At 41.3% G+C, this 26,447-nt stretch overlaps 1 protein-coding gene across 2 annotated transcripts in view; it reads left to right on the top strand.

Annotated features, from left to right (window-relative positions):
- Positions 1 to 26,447, top strand: part of ATP8B1 (ATPase phospholipid transporting 8B1) — an 88,432-nt gene that overhangs the window by 54,694 nt on the left and 7,291 nt on the right. For both annotated transcript variants that reach the window (XM_084832973.1, XM_084832975.1), the window contains exons 5-24: positions 122 to 220; positions 751 to 812; positions 1,057 to 1,129; positions 1,224 to 1,294; positions 2,916 to 2,998; positions 4,207 to 4,365; positions 4,614 to 4,702; positions 6,103 to 6,293; positions 7,213 to 7,421; positions 8,982 to 9,025; positions 9,764 to 9,920; positions 11,938 to 12,126; positions 15,237 to 15,349; positions 16,011 to 16,175; positions 17,141 to 17,252; positions 17,917 to 17,992; positions 19,433 to 19,565; positions 21,909 to 22,197; positions 23,819 to 24,042; positions 25,560 to 25,643. In XM_084832973.1, coding sequence (XP_084689099.1) covers positions 122 to 220; positions 751 to 812; positions 1,057 to 1,129; positions 1,224 to 1,294; positions 2,916 to 2,998; positions 4,207 to 4,365; positions 4,614 to 4,702; positions 6,103 to 6,293; positions 7,213 to 7,421; positions 8,982 to 9,025; positions 9,764 to 9,920; positions 11,938 to 12,126; positions 15,237 to 15,349; positions 16,011 to 16,175; positions 17,141 to 17,252; positions 17,917 to 17,992; positions 19,433 to 19,565; positions 21,909 to 22,197; positions 23,819 to 24,042; positions 25,560 to 25,643 — 2,622 coding nt within the window. The remainder of the gene's footprint in view (positions 1 to 121; positions 221 to 750; positions 813 to 1,056; positions 1,130 to 1,223; positions 1,295 to 2,915; positions 2,999 to 4,206; positions 4,366 to 4,613; positions 4,703 to 6,102; positions 6,294 to 7,212; positions 7,422 to 8,981; positions 9,026 to 9,763; positions 9,921 to 11,937; positions 12,127 to 15,236; positions 15,350 to 16,010; positions 16,176 to 17,140; positions 17,253 to 17,916; positions 17,993 to 19,432; positions 19,566 to 21,908; positions 22,198 to 23,818; positions 24,043 to 25,559; positions 25,644 to 26,447) is intronic.

Below are 26,447 nucleotides of genomic sequence, written 5' to 3'. Positions count from 1 at the left end.
TGTATAGCTCCTACAGATGTATAAGCAGCCTTGGACATCCATGTGATGGAAAGGCAATAGACAAATGTCCTAAACAAAATAAATAAATAAAATTAATATCTGTTTGCTCTTTTCATTGCAGACAATTCCTCAGATAACTACTCTCTCATGGTATACAACTCTGATCCCTTTACTCTTAGTTTTGGGCATCACTGCAATTAAAGATCTAGTGGATGATATTGTAAGAATTGCTTTTCCTTCTTTATATCTGTTTTTTAAGTCCTATATTGGGGTTGTTAAAAGATTCTCACAAGAAACCTTTCCAAGCCAAAGTACAAAATATTTTCCCCAAGTGTAACTGAGTGAAAGCAAAACAGACCAAAAGAAATCCAGACTGACTGGTGACCTAGAACAAAGAAGGGGCAGGTAGGATGTGCTTTAGGGCTCCTCAAAAAGAAATCTGCAAACTTCTTTGCAGTTAGCATGATCATTCCTCACACTGGGGGCTCCTCAGTTACTTGTATTATACTAATGAATGTGGACCCAAGGCCATTCCCTGCCTTCTCACCTATCAGGCAACGTGTAAGATCTGATTTTGTTCAATCTCTCAAATACAAAATTGGATCTGGAGAGGAACACTTGTTATGTATTACTATGTATTATGTATTAACACCTGTTATGTATTAATAATAATATTAATAGTATTATTTATTTATTTATTTATTTATTGAGAGCCTTTTTAATCTCTTTCCATCCTCTCCTCCCTTTTAGGCTCGACATCGGATGGACAATGAAATTAATAACCGCATGTGTGATGTAATCAGAGATAAAAGGTATTATACTCAAAGTGTTCACCTGAGCTGCATATGTCCAGTGTACTATCTACTTATGCAGAGATGGCCAACTTCTCTGTTCATGGGGTGGGAGGCTCTCTCTTTTCCACACAGAGGTGTGGAAAAGTGATGAATTTTGGGTTTTCTTACAATAATAGTGCAGTGTCTGCCTCCACCACATGGTGGAATATGTTGTTTTCTCTGCAGATTGACATATGGATTTCAATTATTCTTGCTACTTCAGGTTCAAAAATACAAAATGGAAGGACATTAAAGTTGGTGATATCATCCGTCTGGGGAAAAATGCCTTTGTTCCTGTAAGTGAAATGTGGTAAGTGTGTTACAATTTGCACTGGGATGCCAGTACCATTTCTATGTGCATTTAACTTGCTTTATTCTCTGTTTAATCAGGCTGATATTCTGCTGCTCTCCAGTTCAGAGCCTAACAGCTTTTGTTATGTAGAGACATCTGAATTAGATGGGTAAGACTCCTTCTGCTCACTTTCATTTCCCCAATATGCCAAAACCATGTCCTTGTTTGATGTCCTAGCCACGCTGGGTTCCTTCTCTGTGGAAGGTTTGTTGCATGTGCCATTTTTTAAAAATGTTCATTGTCCAGGGGTTGTGTGGAATCAGAAATGCATGTATGAGGTTTTTTTTAACCTAGGTAGTTCTACTTGCATGCATAGGACAAGGAGGGTGCAGTGCTGAAGCACTGTTCTTTAAAATATTAGGGTTGTGCATTATGATTATTTATGTGAATATAATGAACAGAGCTTGGATCATTCTAAGACTTGACCATGACACCCATGTTGCTTTTAAGAGTAACATCAGTTTGTCTACTTTCTGTCCATTTGAACTATATGAAATTTAAAGTCAAGCAAATATAGTGTGATCTAGTTAGTAAGCAAATAAATTGTGTTTTTACTGGGGGATACAACTGCTGACTATGGCCAAGACTGCTGCTTATAGCTTCTTCTTTTAGAGGACAAAACTATTTGTTGTGCCTGTTGGTTGATTTGTTGTTAGTCTCAGGTCTGGCTTAGCAGCCAGCACATTTCCCCACCCCTTCATGTGATCATTCACATGAATACTTGTCTGAATGGAGGAAAACTGGTGTGAGCAAGGAAGAGGTGACACAGGAACAGCTGCAGCCACTTCCGTAATCCTGGCTGCCTATTTTTCTCCAATTGTGATAAAAGAAATGAAATGGTTGCTTATATATGTGAAATGGCTTTAGATAGCTTCTCCCAATTCCTACTGAATAAAAACTGTGTGCAGCAGCACGTTTGTTAGGAAAGCCTGCCTTGTTACGACTGAATTTTATCTTAACATCATCTAACTAAAACATATATAGCATTGTATCTTACTTAATTCCTCCTATGAAAATTTATTTATTTATTTATTACAGTTCTGTACTGCTCATTAGCCAAAGCTCTGAACTCTTACCTCAGTGTCTGCAGCAAAGAACACAGAGACCTGGTTTACACGTAACGAGAAGCCACTATGGGTAAATTTCCCCATGGGGCTTCTCGTTGCAGGGGTGGTGGCCATTTTGAATTTTCAGGGTGTGGCTGGGGCACTCTGTAGCTTCATGTTACATGCACACCCAGTGAGGGTGGTTTGTTGGGATGGTTGACAAGCCACCTAGAATTCATGGATTGTTTTAGGGCTGTGGGTGGCTTGTCAACCACCCCAACAACCCACCCTTGCCGGGTTCGCATGTAACAAGAAGCAACAGTGTGCCCCCACTGCACCCTGATTATTCAAAATGGTGGCCACTGCCATGATAAGTAGTCCCATGGGGAAATTCATCCACGGTGGCTTCTCCTTACCTACAGCCGGGCCAGTGTGCTCATACTTGATAAAGGGAGCAGGGGCGGGATGGCATTTTAGATCTCTTTTCTTTAAAACCTAGTGATGTTGTCATTGTTATTTGCTTTGTGCATTTAGAACAGGTCCTAAAGAACAGGAAAGACCTAACAGAAGCACAAGTAAATACACGCAGAGAGGTTTCTCCTTTTTTAAAAAAACAACTGAAATAGTCTACTGTTCCTATTGAACTTACAGCATTACAATCTATGCATTTCCTTCCCATTTTAGTGAAACCAACTTAAAGTTCAAGATGTCACTGGAGGTAACGGACAGATACCTTCAAGAAGAAAGTGCACTGGCAGCATTTGATGGTTTGTACAAACATGCTTTTATTTTTAATTACATAGAAACATATGAATGGGTTTTCCAGGAAACCCATCATACTAGCAAGTGCTATTGATGTTGCACAAGCATTATTTTCCTCTAGTGTAATATAAATAGTGCTAGTAGGCGGACACCAATGGATCTTTCCCATCAATTATTATGTACAAATACATCAAGTGCAACAGGAAAGAAATCCTCAATTTTTAAAAAATGTCACGGCACCATGGTTTCTGTTTACCTCCTATGTGGAAGCTATTCAAGCTTCTGATCACATTACAGTCAAATACAGACTGGAATATTTCTTTTTTCTCTCTCTAAAAAAACTTACATATCCTAATTCTTTCAATAGTTAGAGAGAGCTTCTCCTTAGCCTATTTTACTTAAATTGCCCCACAAACCTATCCATGATATACTAAAGACTGTAATCAGTGAGTTTCCCTTCCTCCTTAATTAGTAATCTTGTTGTATTATTATGTGTGTTCTTCCTTTCTGTTGTCTGTTTTCTTTTAAAAACTTTATTTCAAAATAAAATTCTGTGATTTAAAAAGAACACAAATATTTCTGCCACACAGGGCAACTCTGCAAGCTGTACTCAAGTGTAAAGAAAAATTACAGTGTGTTTCTGCCACAGTTCACATGGTGGAAAGATGGAAATGCTTTATTGTTTCAGACATCTGCTTTTAAATATTGTGCTTCCATACAATTCACTGGCTGACATCCAACTGGCTAGCTGGCTAAATTCCCCACTCCCTCCTTCCCACAGTAGTCCTCAGAACCCCCTGCCTCCCAGTACTACGTAGACCCTCCTGAATGAGGTGGGTTGTGGCATAGGGAGCTGAGGGGAAAGGATGGAATCCCCCCTCCCAATTGGATGAAGGCATCTTCTGCAGGCATAGATCCCACTTGGTTAAGGTGCCTCCACCCAAATTTTGGGGGTCCCCTTCCTTCCCCCTGTGCCAGGGCCAACCCTGTTCAGGAGGGGCCCCTAACACTCTGTGTAGCATTTTGGGGAATCACTCCTGCTGGGAAGAAGGAGCAGGGAAATTGGCTTTCTGGAACTCCCTTCTACTGGTATGATATTGGACATTGTGCATGGTTAAACCTTTAAACAGAATTGCTTTCCATGAAAATATTTTAATACAATTTTGTAATCTAGTATTTGTTTCCTTCCTCTTCTTTTCACATATCACATAAGGCTTGGTAGAATGTGAGGAACCCAACAACCGGCTTGATAAATTCACAGGAACTTTGATATGGAGGGGAAGGAGCTATGCTCTGGATGCCGACAAAATCTTGTTACGTGGCTGTAAAATACGGAACACAGATGTGTGTCATGGACTCGTCATATTTGCAGGTATCTGTATAGTCAATTGAGTATTGTTACTTCCTGTTTAAACAGAAAAGGTGTGTTTTTAAAAGTTTACATCAGGTAGATTTCTGACTGTATTAAAATGTATGAGAATAATCAAATGTACCTAATACATTGCTTTAAAGTATTCATATTCAAAGTTGTGCTTAGCTTCTAAGAAAACACATTTTAAAAGTATTAATATCTGTTTAAAACTCAGTGACATTTAACCTGCAATTTTAATGTGATTTTAGGAGCAGACACAAAAATAATGAAAAACAGTGGGAAAACACGATTTAAAAGGACTAAAATTGACTCTCTTATGAATTACATGGTTTATACGGTAATACATTTCAGTTTGTTTATCTTTTTCCTTCTAGAGTTTACAGACACTGTAGCTCATTGCTGTTTGTTAGTTTTTACTTCTGTGCATATTAAATATTTGTTATGCTCAGTGTCATGTTCTGAAGGATCGGTTGGGCATATCCAGGCACGGAATCTGCAATGTCTTCTTGCCAATTTCTTCCTTGAAGTTAGTGGAGGTTTGCAGAACTTTGCAGGAGGTTTGCAGGAGGAACTGCTGCAAGAAAAACAATAATACTCTGGCTGTGCACACTCCCACTCCTCCCCCCCCCACCTGAACTTGGCCAAGTCTTTTGGATTTAGACCGAACAGGGTCATATCTGCTGATAGGCATGCTTTCAAGAAATGAAAACGTTGTTATGGATATATGTGGCTATGACAACTTTCACAAGAGGCTCTAAGAACATCTAGTTTAGGGTTTGTTTGTATTTTAATTGTCTGAATAGATGATGCATCACTTATTCTAGGGAATATAGGAATCGGCCTTGTGTTTCGTCAGACCACTGGGTCCAGGCAATCCAGGATTTGAGACAGGAATCTTTCCCAGCCCTTCCTGGAAATGCCAGTGATTGAACCTTAGACTTTATACATGTAAAATGTGTGCTTTACTACTGAGCTATGCCCACTACATCCGTTCCTAGATGCAGGTATTTTATTTGAATGAATTGGTAGATGCATATTATCCTGCTTCTGTGAATGGATATATGTCTGCCATTCATCATCTTTACTAATCTGGGTTCTCCTGGCAGTGCCCATAGTACTTCCATAGTGTAGAATGAGTGTTTTGAACTCCTTTGTATGATAGGTCATGTGATGACACTGTGGAGATGGTAGAAATTTTAAAAAATATTTTTGCAACTCTTGTGGATTGGACTACAAGCTGTTTCTGATGTAATCGTTTTGGATTCAGATCACTGGTGGAGGTGAAAAGTGTGAACAGATATTTTTGATACCAATTTGTAATAATAATAGTAGTAGTAGTAGTAGTAATAGCTTGTCTATACCACCCCATAGCCGAAGCTCTCTGGGTGGTTTACAAAGATTTAAAAATATTAAAATACAGTTTACAAAGTTTAAAAACCATTTACATAAAACACACAAACGAACAGTATACACAGAGACAACATATATCTAAAAACAATGTTGAGCAGTCAACCAGTGTGAGCTGCAGGGTTGGCCTTCACATTAACCAAGGTTGATTGGCTATTTAGAGCAGTGCTTTTTAAATACCTTAAATGCCTTAGGAGCAAATAATTCCCATTTTATTTTTCTCTTCAAGCATCAGCAAGTTGATGATCTAAGATTGTTCGGGGGGGATAAAAGATGATGAATTTCAGCTGTTCTTTTTCAAAGCTTGGTTTCGTTGTGTTTATTTTTCAGATCTTTGTTTTGCTCATCTTGGTATCTGCTGGTCTGGCTATTGGACACACTTACTGGGAACAGCAGATAGGCAATGCCTCTTGGTACCTCTATGATGGAAAAGATTATTCCCCTTCCTATCGTGGCTTCCTTAACTTTTGGGGCTACATCATTGTTCTTAACACTATGGTTCCAATATCCCTCTATGTGAGGTAACACATATTTAACTTCATTATAAATTTGAGTGCAAATGCCAGAGTTTTTATAGGTTGTTAAGGTTTAATGAAATTTCAGTCCAACCAATTTTCTTCATATTTTATTTCTCCCACGGACCATGGCTGTAAAAATAGAGGGTGTGTTTTTTCTTGTATGTGTAGACATGACGGAAAGCATACTTTTCCTAGGAATTGTGCTACTTTTAAACAATGTATCTGTAAATACATAGTTCCTATCCAATAGCCTTGTTTAGTGAGCATTTGAAACTGTCAGACTTGTCTGTGCAAGAAACCAGTGATGAAATAAAATACCTTGAAGCTTACATTTTATTCTTCTTCTTGACTGGCACTTAAGTGGGGCACATCTCTTCTTGGTGGCAGAGAGGTGGGGCACACTCACACAGTCACCTAGAGATTAATCCTAAACATGTTTATTCAAAAGTAAGCCCCGCTTAATTAAGTCAGACTTGCTTTCTAGAAATATATCCTTTTAAACACATTGTCTAGTATAGATGTAATGCTCCCTTTCCCTTAGCCATGGTTAAAGGGGTTGGAATCAGGGTCAGGCTTGTGCTCTCTCTCCTCTCAGTCTCTCGCCTTTCATGCCAGCACCTTTTGCCAATCTTAACCACGATTAATCCCTTTGGGTTCTGTTCAGACAAGCAACTAAGCTATGATTTAGGTGGTCAAGAATGAGTTAATTGAAAACTTAATCTATGAAAGTTTTTCACTTATGACTTCATGTAATTGTACTGTTTTGAACAGCTTCTCTAGACTCAGCAATTAAGAATCTTGCTTTATTCACTGACATTCTGAAGGACTTAATTGGACATCCATAGTTTTGTTAAATACCTTGCTTTTGTGTGTTGAAGATCACAAAAATGAGGGTAATCCTTGTTACCTCCTACCCACTCAGTGTTGAAGTGATCCGTTTGGGCCAAAGTTACTTCATCAACTGGGACTTGCAAATGTATTATCCAGAGAAGGATACAGCTGCTAAAGCCAGAACCACCACTTTGAATGAACAGCTTGGGCAGATCCACTACATTTTTACAGACAAGACGGGTACACTGACGCAGAACATCATGACATTCAAAAAATGTTGCATAAATGGACAAACCTATGGTAAGTCTAGGCTTCAGTGGCATTGCCCAAAGACCTTTATTGCTAATACATTTGTGACATGCAGAAGGAAGTACTTCTTAACTCATAATTTTAAAAAAAACAGTCTTGTGGCACCTTAAAGACTAACACGTTTATTCTGGCATGAGCTTTCATGGATAATAGCTCAGAATAAATTTGTCAGTCCTTAAAGTGCCATAAGACTTTTACTTGTTTTTTCTGCAATAGCTACCCTCTGGAAATTATTACCCTTATTAATTTACAGAATTCACCAGCACAGAAAATACGGTGATGGCCACTACTTGAGATGGCTTTAAGAAAGGATTAGGAAAATTTCATGGGAGGATATCCAATACTGTGCCAATGGAAAACAGCTCACACAGCAGATCTTTTCCTCTCCCTGCAGCCCCCTATATCCCCTCCCCAAAAGCTTCGCCAGAGACAAACTCACAACGTTTGCTAGGTCCCGCTGGGCCTCTTGGGAGGGGGCTGTAGTGGGGAGAAGAGGAAGGGGAAGTTCCATTGCACAAGCTTTTCTTCCACTCATGCAAGGAGGGTGGGCCTACCAATGCTATTCATCACCATAGCTAATCAGAATCTCCATATGTAGAGGCAGTATTGCTCTGTGAATACCAGATGCTGGGAAGAGACAACAAGGGGTGGCTGTTGCCTTCATGTCTTGTTTGTAAGCTTCTCCGGCTGGTTACTGTTGGAAACAGGATGCTAGACTAGATGAGCCCTTTGCGTGACTCAGAAAGCTTGTAGTCTGGGGGATACTCATAAATACAGCTCTGTCACTTCAGGTCCAAGTGACCTCAGTGCCACAAAGTGCCTTTTATCAGCTTTGGCTGATATACCAGTTAAAACCCTACCTGGAAAGAGAGGCCCTGGATACAGTTATCCGTGCACTGGTAACCTCCTGCCTGAATTATTGCAGGAGGTTACCAGTGCCTGGAAGACAGAAAGTTCAGTTAGTGCAGAATAGAGTAGTGAGGCTGCTTACTGGCACTGACCATTTCTAACATATTTCTCCAGTGCTACATCAACAGCACTGGTTGCCAATCAGTTTCCAGGCCTGATTGAAAATGTTGATGCTAAACGGCTTAGGATCAGTCTATCTCAGTGCCATTGCCCACAGTGGTGTAACAGGTGGCTACCAGGGAAAGAGCCTTCTCTGTAGTGGCCCCCCATCTGTGGAATGCCCTTCCCAGGAGGATCTGCCTGGCATCTTCGCTGTATACATTTTGATGCCAGGTTAAGACCTTCTTCTAGCAAGTATTTAATCTTTAATCTGTTGCTCTGGGTATTAATTTTACTCCTTGCTCTTTAAAAGCTCTGTTTATTAGGTGGTACAGAAATGTAAGAAATAAATATTTTAATATTTTTAATGTTTAAATATTTTGATATTTTTATTGTTGTATTTGTTTTGGTTGTTATTTTATTGTTTCGGGTTTATATGATCGAAAACTGCTCCAAGGGTGTCTGCCAGTTCGGCTGTATGTATAAACAAACAAACAAACAAACCTATAAAATTTTATATTGGCATTGGTTTTGTCCTTTCAGGAGAGAGCAGAGATAAAACAGGGCAAGAACATTATCATCCTGAGGTAAGTGATTTTCAGTAGCAAACAATATATCTGAAAAGGGCTAGAGTTCTAGATGTTGACCTGGTTCACGTGATCACTGCAGCCTACTGTGGCTTATTAGCCATGGTGAGTTGTGGCACCCACAGGTGCTAGCTTGGCAATCCAATGAGAAGCTATAGTGCACCCCGGATATTCAAAATGGCGGCCACTGCCACAAGAAATCCTATGGGGAAATTCACCCATGGTGGCTTCTCATTATGTGCGAACAGGGCCAGTGTCTTCCTCGGCAAGTCTAAAGATGAATACATTTGTGTGAGGCCCACATTAAACCCCAAGTGATCAGCTTATGGCTTGGATGGCACAAGGGCAGGGGTACCAGGAGTTTTTGGAGGGACAGTGGGGCTGGCTATAGGAGTCAATATATACTGTCCAAGAATGAGGATTTCTTTACTCTAGAGGGCTAAGTGACCCATCGGGATTCAAGGAATCCATACAGTATTTACTGGCCAGAAGTGATTTACTTGCTATATGGGACCTGAAGCTAACTAAATAAGACAGATGCCAAAATGTGAGATTGTATGACAGAGCTGGGCCTATACTTGCTTCTCCATTGCTGACGTCTCCCACTTCAGTAGACTACAGGCAAAACTGCCCCAAGGAAGCTGCCTGTGTCCTGCCTCATACTTCGAACCAGTTGCACATTGTCAAAAGCATCAGCCTGAAGCTAACACTCACCTTCTCTTCTTAATACTTATGTAGCAAGTTGACTTCAGCTGGAATATGTATGCAGATGGGAAGCTCACATTTTATGATCATTATCTGATTGAGCAAATTAAGTCTGGGAAGGAACCTGAAATTCAACAGTTCTTCTTCCTGCTTGCAGTTTGCCACACAGTGATGGTGGATGGTAGTGAAGGTAAGTGCTGAACTTGTACATCTGGTATTCATAAAGAGCCCTTATCTAATGTACCCTGAGCAATGCCCAAGACTCTTTGAAGTGCAGTATTTATTAAAGGGTCTTGTGTAGGTCACAGAAGTTCACATCTTCACAGCAGTAGCTGTACTTGAGTGCTTCAGATGTTACCAACAAATTGCAAACTGTTGGCAGATATATTTGCTAGGTGCATTGCCAAAAAGCCCTTTTACCTACATTTGTATTCAAAGCATTCCAGTAACTCCAGTATAATTCTCTACCCCATAAACTCTGATCCAGTTTGGATGATCATATTTTGGCTTAATAAGCTGACCCATGAACAATCTTTGTGCCTGTTCACACAGCTCTTCTCTACTCCCTCCTTAGTGCAATTAACTGTGGAAGTCCTCAATTAACCATAGTTTCCTATTATGTCCGAACCAGGAAATGATGGTTACCAATTCAGAACAAGCCAGAATCTTAAACCAACATCATGCCACAGTTTAAGATACTGGCCTGTTCCAAACCTGGTAACCATAGTTTCCTGGCTTGGACATAATGGGAAACTATGACTAATTGAAGACTTCCTGGCTTATTGCAGCATGCCAGGAAAGGAAGAGGCAGTGGTACTGGGGGTGGGGATACAAAGTGCATCTTTCTCCAAAATCTGGAGCTAGACAGTGAACCCAGGAACCTAAAATTCTCTCTGAGTGGTCTTACACGTTATTTTAGCAAACAAATGTGCAACTTTCTCAAATGGTTATTTTTAGGAAACAGTTTCAGTTGCCCCAGAATTTTTAGCCCTCTTCAGGCACTGATCTCCCACATTGTTAAAACTGCAAGAGTTGGGAGTGCAGGGCCAGCCCTTTCTCCTCTGTTGCATCCCCATCACAGTGACCATCCACACATTTGACGATGAGGCCCAAAGGGAGCTTGTTGTAAACATATGATCTCCACGTGTGATTTAGAACCCTGATTGTACATAGCTCTAAATCACATGCAGCAGCCTCTCCACTTCAGACTTTATCTTCAGATGCATGGAAGGTGGCACTGGGGATATGATGGAGGGGGTGGGCTTCAACCACATGGGGGATGAATGCCTGAAGTGACCTTTTGATTCAAAATGCATTTGGCCTCAATAAAATGATACAGTTTCATCTACACCTTTGGAGGTGTTTCCTTTTTGTTTTACACTAGCAAATGGAGCCAGCTTTGTAGGGGTTGGAAAAGCCCTTAGTTTGATGCAGTGAAGCCTTCAAGCAAAGTTACATCACTGTTAGAGCTTGATACATTGTGCCCGCCCTGTCTGAGTGAAGCCAGGGCTGCTGACACTCATAAGCACAGCCCCTGCCATGGTGAACTCCTATAACCCCTTGAGGGAGGGATCTCCTCACTCCATTCCCTTGAGGGGGGCTTTCCCACGGAAGGGGGGGTAGCCATATAAATTTGTCCTTCAGAGTACTCCCTCATGGCTTCAAACTGTATCAACTCAATTGCAAAGCTATCTGTTGGTAAGGGAAGTTTGCTACCTAGTGACTGAAGACAATACTGCCGGCTTCAAACACATAGACACATTTAAATTAATTTAAATTACATGATACATTTTAAAAACCAATAACCCTGAGGTGCACACCCAAGGGTCGCCTTAGTATGCATGCCAAGTTTCAGTTGTCTAAGATTCACGTTCTTGGAGCTATGGCACAGACAGACAGACAGACAGACAGACAGACATCCTCTTTTATTATAGATGGGGACCGTTTGAAACAGACTTCAGACAACTTCTCACAGGGCAAATATCTATGAGAGTTTTACTACCTCTGATTATAAATGTGTTTAGGTGGAGCTACTGATTTGAGAACAACCTTTTCAATGAATCTCTTCCTCCCTCAAAGGAATGAACTGGGACAGCATCTACAAAGCTAACCTGTGAACAGTCCTGTGACAGAACAAACACATGAGTGGGTATAGAGATTGCAATGTGTGTAATTCTCCTGTCTCGGTGTTTTCTGTTTTGTTTTAGGTGAACTCAGCTATCAGGCTGCCTCCCCTGATGAAGGGGCACTGGTAACTGCTGCCAGAAACTTAGGTTTTGCTTTTCTTTCACGGACACAAAATACTATTACAATAAGTGAAATGGGAACTGTAAGAACATACGAAGTTCTTGCCATTTTGGACTTCAACAGTGACAGAAAACGGATGTCAGTTATCAGTAAGTCGATTGCTTTAGTTTGGGTGGGGGGAACTCTTTGTTTCTAGAGCTTCTTTGGTAGAAGGTTTTGCTGCTTGAAGAGGATAAATGCCTCAACTGTATGTTATCCCTGTTTAATTTATTTTTTAAAAGCTGTCTTAGTCATAAGACTAAGTCATAAGAAATTGGATTCCTGCATTGAGCAAGGGGTTGGACTCGATGGCCTTGTAGGTCCCTTCCAACCCTACTGTTCTATGATTCTATGATAACAAAAGAATTAAAGATACATACTTATGGAAATAGTTTACATCATTCTAGTGTAAATAGCACACCAACCCATTATGTTTGTTTCAACACTGGTCCCTTTTAGACCCTAGCTTTCTTCAAGTAAGCCTCCTACGTATTCTCCCAATGTATAAGAGGTGGATTGGGACTATGGCACTAAGCAGAGATATAGTGGTACATTCTGCAGTGCAGGCGCTCATCGTGACAGTTTCCGTAGCCACGCCCCCAAGGAGAATCCAAAAGTGCTGGAATTACCAGCCCACTGCCACCACTTGAGGTATTTCTCTTCCATTACCTTGTACCCTCAATAATACCAGGGCAACTGTGTTGCTTGCTGCTGTATAAAATGCCTGCTCTAGTTCATGTGGGTATTGACCTCCACTAAGCCACACTGGATATATAACATGTTTATTTTCTTATAAACTAACAGTTGAGTTCTTCCAAAGTCAAGTAAAATAATAAAACCAGCACAGGCAAAGATATCAAACTCCTTCTCCTCAGCTTCCAGCCCAACTCTTCCCTTCAACTTTCCAACTGTCATAACTGCCTCTCTCTCCCCTTCAACTCTCAGACCCCTCTCAGAACCCCATGGAGCAATCCCAGCCCAGGAATAAAGCTCAGTTACCATAAAGTACCACCATCAGTTCAGCTAACCACAGCAATAAGTATAATCTGAACTTCAGTAAAAACAACAGTTCCGCATTTTGCCACACATAGCCATGTCCCCAAGGAGAGTCCAAAAATGCAAGCAGTTGTGTTGATCCATATCAACAAACCAGTTCTAGCTGTTTTCCTCTCCACTGTGAACAGGTCTTTTGTAGAACTAATGGGTCTGAATTGCCCATTCAAGACTGAGCCACCTCAAAATCCTTTGCATTATAACAGGAAATGTTGTTGTTGGGAAAATTCATTTTCCCCCAGCTACTGTGAGGATTGCAGCTACACTGAGAGGGAAAAGGGAATTCTGAGGGGTGTGTGTGTGTGTGTGTGTGTGTAGCAGATGACATCAGTGTCTCTGCTAATAAGTCCCTGCACAGTGTCCCTCTGTGCCCTGTCTCCACTGCACCACTGCCATTATCTTGTTGTCCATGTGTTTAATTGAATATGTGAAAGGGGGCCCCCTACATGCATACAGATGTACATTTCTTTATTTTTCTTTATTTAAAACAGTTCTATCCCACCCTATATCATTAAGATCTCAGGACAGCATACAGATAAAGCCAATTTAAACAGTATAAAACAATACATAATTTAAACATCTAAAAACATATTAAACTATTAAACAAGCTAAAATCAGTTAAAATCTAAAACAATAAAACAGTTAAAACAATGTGCTAGGGAATGCATTTAGCCCTCAAAGGCTTTGGTAAAAAGCCATGTTTTTACTTGGCGCCAAAACGAGACCAGTGTCTGCACCAATTGGGCCTCCAAGGGGAGGGCAGTCCACAACCGGGGTGCCACAGCAGAGAAGGCTCTCTCCCACATCCCACCATAGCATATGCCTCGTACTGGTGGGACGCAGAGGAGGGTCCCTCCAACAGATCTCAGTCCTTGGACAGGCATATATAGGGAGAGGCGCTCCCTCAAATATCGATACATGTGTAGGGGTGCCTTACAAAGCTTTCAGGCAATGCATGAGGATCAGGCCCAGGCTAGTGGGGTGTAGTGGGGGGGGGGTCAGAAGACATAGTCCCACTCCATCCTCTACTCATTTTAGTCTGAGTGGGGAAGCAACTTTTGAAAGGGGTTGTTATGGCAGCAACAAGAAGAGCTGCTTAGCCCTGGATTCATGCCACACTGCTGCTAAAACACCACGCGGTGTTTTAAGCAGGCACCACACAGGAAGGGCCAAGTGCAGAGGTCTTTCTGTGGAATCATCATCCAGTTGGGCAATGAGAAGGACTAGCACAGTCAGCTCTAGCCACATGGTGCTGGTCATTTAAACGTTACTGGGCATTTGAACTCTTGAGCTTGAGAGCAGCATGAGATGAGCCTGTGACAAAGGAACTCCTACACTTCTGCTGTAATGTTAGGAAGTGCATCACAACACACACACACACACCCCCCACACACACAAACTCTAATGTTTGTTTCCTCATATATTTTATTTAAGCTTAAGGACTTGGAGCAAGTCATGCATGTTTCCAAGGTTATATTCGGAAGGAAAGAAACACATCTCGGCTTCCTGAAAGAGTGGACAAATTTGGGCTGTGAAGCTATGAAGGAAGGGAGAGCAAATACTCTCTAATTCATGGTGTGGCCAGTCTCTGTATCTTCACTATGAATAATGGCTCCAGTCCCTCCCCAAACAAGTCACAGGACATAAATGCAACTGAGCTCCAATCCCCACAAACTGTTGATGCCCTTTTGAACTGCCTATTGGACACTTTGCAGAGTGCAGTTCTCTCCATTCTGAGGAACCCCAACCAGAGCCCACACATCTGATAGTAAAGGCTTCCATTCAGCCTAAACCCACAGTCCCTCTCACTTAGAAAAGTAATTATTGCTTAATTAGCTTCCTGGTATGGGGAGCAGGTGAAAGGAGGGAGAAAGAATCAATCATGTTTTTATACCATAGCTTTATGATCATTCCCTATGTAGTTTTAAGGTAGAGATGGGCAACCTGTAGCCCTCCAGATGTTTTGGCCTACAGCTCCCATGATACCTCAACATTGGCTATGCTGGCTAGGGCTGATGGGAATTATAGGCCAAAACATTTGGAGGGTTACAAGTTGACCACCTGTTTTAAGGGATAATATAGAAGTGTTTCATACAAATGTAAAGGTGGAATGCTTTAAAAAACCCATCTTCTTTATGCTCCTAACCTTTATGCTTTTCTTTTGTAGCAAGAGACCCAAATGGGGCAATCAGGCTTTATTGTAAAGGGGCTGATACAGTGATTTATGAACGGCTACATCCAAGTAATCCTAAAAAGGAGGCTACAGAGGAAGCATTGAATGTAAGTTGGGTTTCATATTGGGTATCTTATCCTTTGTTTGCCAAGATGGACTGGTAACCATAGAGCAGCCTTCCTCAATCTGGTGCCCTCCATATGTTTTGGATAATAACTCCCATCATCCTCAGACATCATGGACAATTGGTGTACATCTGTGCTACAAATTCTGTAGAAATACAGAATTCCCAGCTATTACGCCTGGTATTCTTATCAGAAGCATGACCATTTAAAACTGGCTTTGAATGGGTAAATATCCAGTGTCAATGTAACCTTCATCTGAGACTCAGGTGGATGGACAAAGAGATTTGTGTTACTTTGGCTGCAATCCTATGAACACTTTTCTGAGAGTAAGACCCACTGGAGACATTGGGACTTACTTCTCAGTATACATGTATAGGATTGCACTGTTTGAAAGGTTCCTTGCTCCTGTCTTTTTCATTGGTGGTTTTGTACCACAGGTCTGGACTTAAGGGACTATGGTACCATTGCTGGATTAATTTTTATTTGGATTTTTCTGCATCTCTTTTGGTTATTCTGAAATGTGTCCGGCATCCATTATTCTCACTCAGCAGAATGATTCCTGTCAGTTTGATTTGTCAAGGAGAGCTTTCTTCAATAAGACTTTAATATGGTCCTGAGATGTGCTTTTCCCTCTTGTTACTAGATCTTTGCAAATGAAACACTTAGAACATTATGCCTTTCCTACAAGGACATTAGCAATGAGGAGTATGAAGCATGGAATAAAAAATTCATGGCTGCTAGTGTTGCTTCAAAACACCGTGAAGAAGCTCTGGACAAAGTGTATGAAGAAATTGAACAAAATCTAATTGTAAGTGTAATGGGGAACTGGTGGGGGATGGGGGGAGTAGTTTTTACTATCTGATTCCATGTTTGACCTTGCAGTGTTTCCATGTACGTGGGTGATCTCAAATTACATTTTCATAAGCACACATAGGGATTTTCCTGTCCCCTCTCTTCTCACCACCTGTACAGTTATGCATTTTCCATTGGCGTTTTCCAGGTGCATGCACCCTGAGAAAGACAGATATTTGTACTGCTTCTCTACAGTACAAACTGGATTTATCTACTCCAAAATATACCTTGGTTTAGAGAAATCGTAATGTTCAAAGTGGGCCCTAAGATCTCCAATGAAGGCCAAGCAAGGGCTGCAGCTGAAAAGGAAAGAGGCGAGGCTTGAGTAGTTCTCCACTTTTGGGCAATGATTGCAGCTGAAACTGTCCAAAGGCCAAGTTATCACTTCAGTGGATGGAAGCAAGGAGACAAACTGAAGCCCAAAGGCAGCCTTGTGTAATGGTTAGGGCAGCCTTCCTCAACCTGGTGTGCCCTCAGATGTGTTGGACTTCAACTCCCGTCATTGGGCATGCTGGCTGAGAATGATGGAAGTTGCAGTCCAACATATCTGGAGTGCACCAGGTTTGGGAAGGTTGAGTTAGGGGTGTCAAACTAGGACTGAAGTGACAAAGGATCAAATTTTCACTCAGCCATGAAGCTCACTGGGTGACCTTTTGCCATTAACTTTCTCTCAGCCACATTGCTAGGATAAAATGAGGGAGTAACCAAGCCCACTTCCTTGAACTCCTTGCAGAAGAGTCAGGATTTATACATAATACATAATCCCTCAATAATACTATCAGTCACCTCTCTCCGGCTGTGTTTTCTCTCACAGGACTGATAAGCCAGTTTTAGTAACTGGTAGTCTGGATGGGTTGTATAAGCCAATATGGCCTGTCAATCATTTTATCACACTAAAATGCCTGTTTTAATAATTTGCAGCTCTTAGGTGCCACAGCAATTGAAGACAAGCTACAGGATGGGGTTCCAGAAACGATATCCAAGTTGGCAAAGGCAGATATTAAGATCTGGGTGTTGACAGGTGACAAAAAAGGTGACATTTATAAATAGCTGCTTCTTATTTACCCAAAGTGTGTCTTTGTGATAAATAAATAAATTTATTCTAGGGTTTTTCTTTGATCACTGAACTGCTGTCCTCTCAGCCATGGAAGCTCACTGGGTGAGTTTGGGCCAGTCACAGATTCTCAGCCAAACCTACGTCATAGGGATGTTGTTGTGAGGATAAAATGGAGAGGAGGATTGTGTATGCTGCCTTGGATTCCTTAGGAGGAAAAAAAGGCAGGATATAAATGTAACAAATAAACAGATAATAAATAGATAAAATAAAACTTCCCATTTTAGAGAAGCAAAACTGGGATTGTGACTTAGGAGTGTTATAGGTAGAATCTGAACACAGATTTCTTACATATTAAGACTCAACACTCTATCCATTGGGCCATGCTAACTAGGTATACATATATATTACTACATTTTGACACAGATTCTCAGCCCAACCTACCTCACAGGGTTGTTGTTGTGAGGATAAAATGGTGAGGAGGAGGAGGAGAACGTAAGCCGCCTTGGGTTCCTTGCAAGAGGAAAAAAGAAAGGATATAAATGCAAATAATAATAATAATAATAATAATAAGCATGGTGTTTGCATATTTGTATCAGATGGATGAGGAAACAACCTAACACAGCATTTTCTTCTTCTACAGAAACTGCTGAAAATATTGGGTTTTCTTGTGAACTCTTAACAGAAGAAACTACTATCTGCTACGGAGAAGATATCAGGTAAAAACAAACATGTTTCTGCAGGAAAGGAACTCCTGCTGATTTTCTTTCTGTTGAAACAGTTCCTTTTGGCAACCTACTGAAAACAGTCCATGCAGATCAGATGGAGAGAATTGCCTTTTAGAATGTAGTTAGTGCAAGTAAAAAGCCAACCCAGCACTATGGGACACAGGCTAGAGCAGGAGTGGGCAACCTATGCCCCTCGGCTTAATTTCATGTGGCTCTCGGCCTAATTTCGAAAGCTCTCTGCTTCCACTTAGTTCAGACCTCTGGCAAGTGCTATCTTTCCTTTTCTTGGCAGCCTGCTGGGTAGGAAGGGAGAGGGAGGAAGAGAGAAAAGGGAGTTGCGAAAAGAGATTACCCACTCACTTCTGGTTCTGGCCTTGCCCACTGCTGGCTTTGATGTCACCAATTGCCAACATGCGTCCCCCAACAGAGTACTCGTGAAAGAATGTGGCCCTCAAAAGAAAAAGGGTTGGCCATATCTTTGGGCTAAAGTGTTGGACTTCTACCAAGGGACACCAGGTTCAAATCCACAGTGATGATATTCATTGGGTGATGTTGGGCCACTCACACTCTCTTGGCCTAATGCAGGGCTGTTGTGAGGATAAAATGGGATAATGCTCATGTACACCACCTTTGAATTTTTTGGAGGAAGGGTGGGAAGGGTAGGAGAGGAGAGGAATGAATGAATGTGGGAAACACTCTTTTATGTCGGTGATAGTGCACTGTACTAAACAGGATGATTCTTAAGTATTGAAGCTGCTCACATTGATAGCTGACAATCTATAAAACAATGGTAACAAACCTTTACTGGTAAGTTGTATTGCAAGTCCACTACAATATATGTGACAGTGCCACTGTGGTGCATACTGCAGTACACAGGCAGCCCTCTGAGCCTGGAGATGGTTTTGCTCCCTCAGCTGCTTTCTTCCTCATTCCCTGATAAATAAACATCTGGGAGCCTGGATGTGACAGGGAAAGTGGTTGGTGGATTGTAGGGTGAAAGAGACTTGTGGAAGAACCTGCCACTTCTCTGCAGGAGAGAGGCTATAGCGTCTTAGATCCATGTTTGCTGCTGGTGTGCAGATTCAGGTTCAACACCTGGAATTTCATGTTTGGGTTGGCTGAAATTCTTTCATGGTGAAAATCAAGGGATTACACAATTAAAGACAGAAAGGTTTAATAAGGCCTGTAGCCAGCATAACAACCTAGGGTTCTAGAAGAATGCAGGCTTTGTGTCAAGTGCCACTGGGACTAATTTGAAATATGCTGTCAGATTCCTTATTGCATGTCTTGAACTGTGCGTTGTCTTTCTGCTAAATCGTCATGGTTAATTGCTTCTTAGACATTTTTAATAGCCACACTTGTCATGATTTAATAGTTGAATTTTATGTGATGGATCTTTGGTTTTCTCTCTGCCCTCCTCCACCTCCTCAGTGCCGTTCTGCAAATGAGGATGGAAAACCAGAAGAACAGAAGTGGGCCTAACATAAATTCATCTCAAACAGCCAATGTACCCTTTTTTGATTCAGACAGAAACCGTGCCTTAATCATCACTGGCTCATGGTTGGTAAGTACTGAGCAGTCACCCTGCTACTTTATGTAAGAATTGCCTGCAAAAAATAGTGGCAGGAAAAAGTCTAAGAATGCAGCAGACTAGGGTGGATCAGCACCTGGTCCTCACAAGCCATATAATATGTATTTGTTTTAGTTTATTAAATATATATCCCACCTTTCTACTAAAATTATTACTCAAGGTGGCTAACAAAATACAAATAAAATGACTGAGGGATAATTAAAACATTACAAATCATCCATTAAAAACAAATTAATAAAAGTATAACACCACTCATCAGATTAAAATCTACTTCAGCAGCAAATCGGTGTAGATGCTGAACGCTTGTCTGAATAAAAACGTATTTGCCTGCTGGTGGTAGAACAACAGAGAGCCAGAGAACCAACTAGCTTCCCTGAGCAGGGAGTTCCAGAGCCTTGGAGCAGCCACCAAGTAGGCCCTGCCTCATGATCCCACCAAATGTGCCTCTGATGGTGATACGGCAGAGAGAAGAGCTTCTCCTGAGGATCTTAAAACCTGGGCAGGTTTATATGGGAGAACATGGTATTTCAAATAGCCTGGTCCCAAGCCATGTAAGGCTTTATAGTTCATAACCAACTGTTAACTACTGATGTGCCAGGCACCCCTAGCCATTCTTACTGCCAAGATAGGGGGAAAGAAGGTGTCTGGAGCTACTCAGCAAGACAACACTGCTGCAGTCTTTATTTATGGCTTAGGGGGCAATCCTATGCAGGTTTAGACAGAAAAAAGTCCTACAGCTCCCAGCATTCCTCAGCCAGCCATGTCTGTCTAAACCTGCATAGGATTGTGCCCTTAATCAATAAAAGAAAAGACCCAGCCAGTCCTACACCAGTTTCTTCACAGACTCTAGAGAGAGAGAAAAAGAAACACTACTATTGCTTAATACTGCGGAGTAAAGAAATAAAATAATGTTCCTCACAGACTCCTCAGCATGGTCCTGGCTTTTCCCCCCGTTAGACGCCAGATCCTTCTTTGGTCTTTTTCTTGGAGAGACCAGTCCACATCAGCCCTGAACATTCCACTACAGAAGAGACCTGGGTCAGGAATGGCTGAGGAAATGTTCATTTCGGTAATTTCCTCTGGCATCCTTTCAATCCACCTCATTCTTCCCTTCTCTGAGAGAGTGACGAAATTTTATCCTGAGCACACCAGATGCTTTTGCTGTTGATTTCATCCCCCTCACTGGTTCTCCACTCTTCCGCCATTAACCAACCCTGACATGACTGATCCAAACGTGCTACACTGTAGGAGAGCAGAGGGTCAGTTCTCTTGAGGCTGGATGTCAGGCTGTTGGTCCTTTCTCCCTCCAATTGGAGATGGGTAGGGGGTTGTACAGTTGTGCCAGCAGCCCCATTATGCTAGCCTTTCGGATTGTGCCCAGAAACAGATGGGTAACCAGTGAACTGTTGTGACAATGGAGTCACATGCTCCTTATAACTGGCTCCATTCTGGACGAGCTGAAGCTGTCAAACGCTATTCAAAAGAACCCAACAGCAGAACCAGTACTAATGCAGAACTAGCATGGTTCTACTATCTTCCTACATAACGCATGCAGGGAGATACGGTTGCTATCATATTTTTTTTTAATGGATCGAGGTTTTGTGCCTTTCACAGCTGCTTCCTATGGAGTTGTGGAATTAGGATATTTTCTTTGTTTATCTTGCTCAGTGTGATACTTGGCCATTTGCTTAAGCTTGTCCACAGGCTTATAGAATCAGATCAATCATTTGTTTGGACCAGTACCCATGTCTCTGGCAGCTATTCCTTATAGAGGAATGTTATTAAATAAAGTTGCTAATAATTTCATATTATTAAATGATGTATCTGATGGTGAATAAAGTTTCAGAAGGAACATGAACATCTGTGCAGGTCATTATAATTGATCCACATAGATGTTTATAGACCCCTAATGTTTCTGAAAGGAAATGTCTTTCAGGAAAGTATCATTGCGGCTATTAACCAAATATTCTTATGTTGCAATCCTATACACACCTACCTGGAAGTAAGTCCCACTGAAGTCAATTGGGCTTACCTCTGAGTAGGCATGTATATGATTGCACTGTAAAGCGTCCTGTGGGCAATTTTAATTGATGACATTTGTCATTTTGATGTTTTAGGCTGCAACCCGATGCGTGTTTAGACAGAAAAATGACCTACAACTGCCAGCATGCCCCAGCCAGCATGGCTGGCTGGGGCATGCTAGGAATTCTAGGACTTTTTTCAGTCTAAACATGCATATGGTTGTGCCCTTAAAGAAGAGCAAATCTTAACATTTTATAGATATTCAAAGTTTATAGAGAATAATCTTTCTTACAGAATGAAATTCTCTTGGAGAAGAAAAAGAAGAAAAAGAAACTCCTGAAACTGAAATTTCCAAAAACGGTAGAAGAAAAACAAAAGCAGATGGAGAGTAAAAGAAGAGCAGACCTGAACAAGGAGCAGCAGCAACGGAATTTTGTTGATTTGGCTTGTGAGTGCAGTGCCGTGATTTGCTGTCGTGTGACGCCCAAACAGAAAGCCATGGTGGTTGAGCTGGTGAAGAAATACAAGAAAGCCATAACCTTGGCCATTGGAGATGGTGCTAATGATGTAAATATGATTAAAAGTAAGTTACGCATAAAATGCTTTCTCTCCTTGTGAGCTTACTGCAGACTGGTGGTAGCTGCTTACCATTTTCTGCTGGTAGGAACATGTGAAGTGACTTATACCGAGTCAGTCTGTTGCTCCATCTAGCCTAGTATTCTCAGTGTTGATCAAGTCTGAGGAGAGTCTTTCTGAGCCCTGCTAACTGAGAAAACTTTATAGCTGGTAATTCCAGGGACTGGATATGGGATATTCTGCAGATGAAACGTGCTCTACTACTGCCATAGCTGTGTGTTGCTATTTTCACGCAAGAACGTGTAACAAGGTGCTCATACAGTTGTTGCCACACTTCTTCTAAATTTGTAAGTATTTACAGCAGCCCGCTCCAACCTAATGCCCTCCAGATGTGTGGACTACAGCTTCCATCAGCCCCAGTCACACAGTAGATGCTGGCTGATGATGGGAGTTGTAATCCAACACATTTGAAACAGTGCATGTTGGGGAAGTCTGACTTATAGGTTGGTGTAGTAAGAAAATGCATTATTATGTGCGTAGGTTCTGTTAAGGTAGCTTTCCAAATACTAAATAATTGCTTTGTAAATAGTTTTCTTTAAGGTAGCTATGGAATTTCTGCTTTTCTCCTGGCTTCATGATAAAGAATTGAAACTGCCCCCAGCCTTCTGTTCATTTCAGACTTGGCAGTGGGACAGTAGGATTCTTCTTTAATGCCACAGGAGGCTATGTGTATGGCTAAAAATGTCTTTAAAAGTGTCAAGGTGTTATTATTGCAGAAACAAAGCTCATGAATACATTATGTAAGCTCATAAACCAGAGTCTTCATGACAGAATTTCTAGTAGTTAGAATGGGGTGGAGTATGGTGCCATGCAGTGTTCCTTTTCAATATCCCATAGCTTCCATGCCTTTCCTTGCTGCAGTTCTCCCTTCACCATTCCAAACTCGGTGTTTCTCCCTTCATTCCTGCCATTTGCAAAAACAAAAAACACAGCCCTATTCTTGTTAACAGTTCTATGGAAGCAGGAAAAAAAAGTAAATTCATGTAACTTCTCCTTTGTAAAACATATTATGTAAAATAATATATATTTATTTTATATTATTACATACAATATGTAAAACATATTATGAATATGACATTTGGCCTGCGCTGGTGAAGAATTGATGGAAGACAGGAAGACTAACCTCAGGCCTTAACCTCCATTGCATTTGAATCTATCTTGCTGAAAAATGTACCATGTAGGTGGTTTGAGGCAATCTGGTGTCTCATAGCTTAATTCGTGGGGCAATAAGGCTTTTTTGCTGCAAATTCTTTTCTTGACTGAGTTTGCCCACCGATTGCTACACGGTCCTTATAGTTTTACTTTTCTCTTTCTGATGTCTCAGAACTTCTTTTTATATTACACAAGGCAATTAAGTCAGAATTTAATACCAGAAAGGTAAGAAAACATGAGAGAGATTTCCTCGCACACACTGAGTGCAGCAAAATACAGAGGTAATTGATCTATGAATCAATATGAAGCCTATATGACACATAATCTTAGTTCCTATTGTGTGAATATTAACTTGTTCCATGCAGTTTCTTGAAAGAAGCTAACTCACAAGGGTATGGTTTTTGTTATTGTTCTAGCTGCTCACATAGGTGTTGGAATAAGTGGACAAGAAGGGATGCAAGCAGTCATGTCCAGTGACTATTCTTTTGGCCAGTTCAGATACCTCCAAAGGTTGTTGCTTGTCCACGGTCGATGGTCTTACATAAGGATGTGCAAGTTCCTCCGGTACTTCTTCTACAAAAACTTTGCATTTACATTAGTTCACTTTTGGTACTCCTTCTTCAATGGCTACTCTGCTCAGGTAAGAAATAAAAGGCTCATGGAGATAGCTCAAACTGTTAGTGACCAGAACATCAGGACTGAATAATATTTACTCAGAGTTTTACAGTTTACGTTCTGTATCTGTGCTGTAAAAGTAGCTTGAAAGTGCTATTAGATCTAGCCTTGTGGGTGGATGCTCAGGTATCCTCTGGTTTGTAGCACTTTTAAAAAATAATTTTAGCTGATTCACCAGCTGTGGCTGTTGTTGGAAAAATGTGAACAGGCTGCAGTCATCATACCCTGATAACATCTGGAACCGATTACTGCAATTCTAGGGCTTCCTTTGAGGACTCTACAGAAACTACAGTGGGTGCAAAATGTCCAGCAGCTGGGCTGCTAACTGGCTCAAACATTAGGATACATAACCATGTCAGTTCTTAAAGAACTACAATGGCTGCCTACTTGTTTCAGGCACAATTTGACATCCTGGTTTTAACCTTTAAAGCCTTAAGTAGCCTGAGAAAAGGATATCTGAAGGACGCCTTGTTCCCCCACAAACCTCCCTGACTTTTGAGATCATCCTGAGAAGCCCTGCTCAGAGTGCCACCCCTCTCTGAAGGTGGGTGGAGTGGCAACAAGGAGCAGGGCCTTCTCGGTAATGGCAGCTAACTCCTGGAACACCCCTTCCTCCATTTGTTTGCCAGTCTTTGCTGGTATTTTTTCGCCCCACCCCTGTTATTTATTATTTATTTACTTACAATATTTATATACCGCTCCACATCAGAAGATTTCGGAGCAGTGAACAACACAGTAAAAGAATAAAACAGCTGGTTAAAAGAGTTAAAACATTTTTTTAAAAGACAAACCCCAATAAAGTGGAATTTAACAAACTACGGCTGGTCATGCAAGGAAGGCCTCTTGAAATAACAATGTCTTCAGGAGGTGCCAGAAGGAGCACAATGTTGGCGCCTGCCTGAACTCTAAAAGGCAGGGAATTCCACAGGAAGGGGGCCACCACACTGAAGGCTCTTTTCCTGGTGGACTCCAGCCGGGCCATGGGTCCACGTGGAACCACCAGGAACATGCCCTCTGATGACCTCAGTGACCAGGCAGGTTGGTAAAGAAGGAGGCGCTCTCTCACTGGAATACCCCCCTCCCCGAGATCTCTTCCGAAATTGAATTTGGCCCTCGGGCGGAAAGAGGTTCCCACACTTGTCCTTTGCCATGCCAAACTCTGTGAGCTGTAACCAATAAAACTGAGGGTGTTTTTAATCCACTTCAGCCTATGCATAATTCTTGTTCACATGTCTCATTTCACACTGCAGGCACAACCAAATTATTCCTATTACAAGGCTGCCCCAAAGCAGCCTGCAATATTGGTAGGCGCTGGTGGCAGCAGGAAACATCTGGAGAATTTTTGAAATGTCTTTAAAACCACAAAATAGTATAGTTTTTCTTGATTTTCTAACACTTTACTGTTGATTTAATTGTTTGATAACTCTGTCTTCACATCTGGATGAAAAAGATGTAACTGGTGTGTGTTTTTTTAAATTACAGACAGCTTATGAAGATTGGTTTATCACACTCTACAATGTATTATATTCCAGCCTTCCAGTTCTTCTTGTTGGGTTGCTTGACCAGGTATATACCAATAAATTATTCAGAAAATGTGATTTATGTTACTGGATTCCATGGAAACATTGGCCCTAAATTCTCTGTTTCTCCATGGTATTCTTTCTGCTGCAAAACTGCTTCCCCATGGTTGGCTCCTATGCTTTATTGGTATTGGGCAAAAGCATGCATCACGTGTCCTCTTTCCACATTAATGCCACACCTCTTGACTTGTTGATGCTATCATAGGAAGTAGTCATGTAATCCTGGGTGGCACAAGTGTATTATATTCAGACATATTGATTGAACTCAAGCTTCTATCTCCCCTTGCACCCCCACACTTGAGTAGAGCTGAACTCAAAGGAAGCAAGGCTCAACAGAGAGCACAATATGTCATCAGCAAATGAAGTGAGGCGGGTGGCCACGAAGGAAAGGGCCTTTTCAGCTGTGGCACCCCAGTTGCAGAATGCCCTCTCCAGAGAGCCTTGTCTGGTGCCTACATTGTGGTCTTTTCAGTGCCCGATCAAGACTTTCTTATTCTTCTGGGCATTTTAGTCCTTCAGTTTTTGTTATTTTTAAATCTGTTATTGCATTTTTAAATCCATATATTGCTTCTGGTTTATACTATAGTTTTATACTGTAGCTTTAAACTTTTAGAAGTTTTAATATTATGTTTCATCATGCTGTATTTTAGTGTTTACATTTTTGTGAACCACCCAGAGAGCTCAGCTATTGGGCAGTATAGAAATGTAATGAACAAATAAACATTTTTACTTGTCGTTTATGAAGCATAGAAGCTGGTCATCATTTTTCTTTTGTTTTACTTTCTGGGGT

The sequence above is a fragment of the Heloderma suspectum genome, chromosome 2, assembly GCF_057233095.1.
Source record: "Heloderma suspectum isolate Gila_16-S chromosome 2, 16-S_ref, whole genome shotgun sequence".
Lineage (NCBI taxonomy): Eukaryota > Metazoa > Chordata > Lepidosauria > Squamata > Helodermatidae > Heloderma > Heloderma suspectum.
This window is presented reverse-complemented; position numbering and strand designations above follow the sequence as displayed.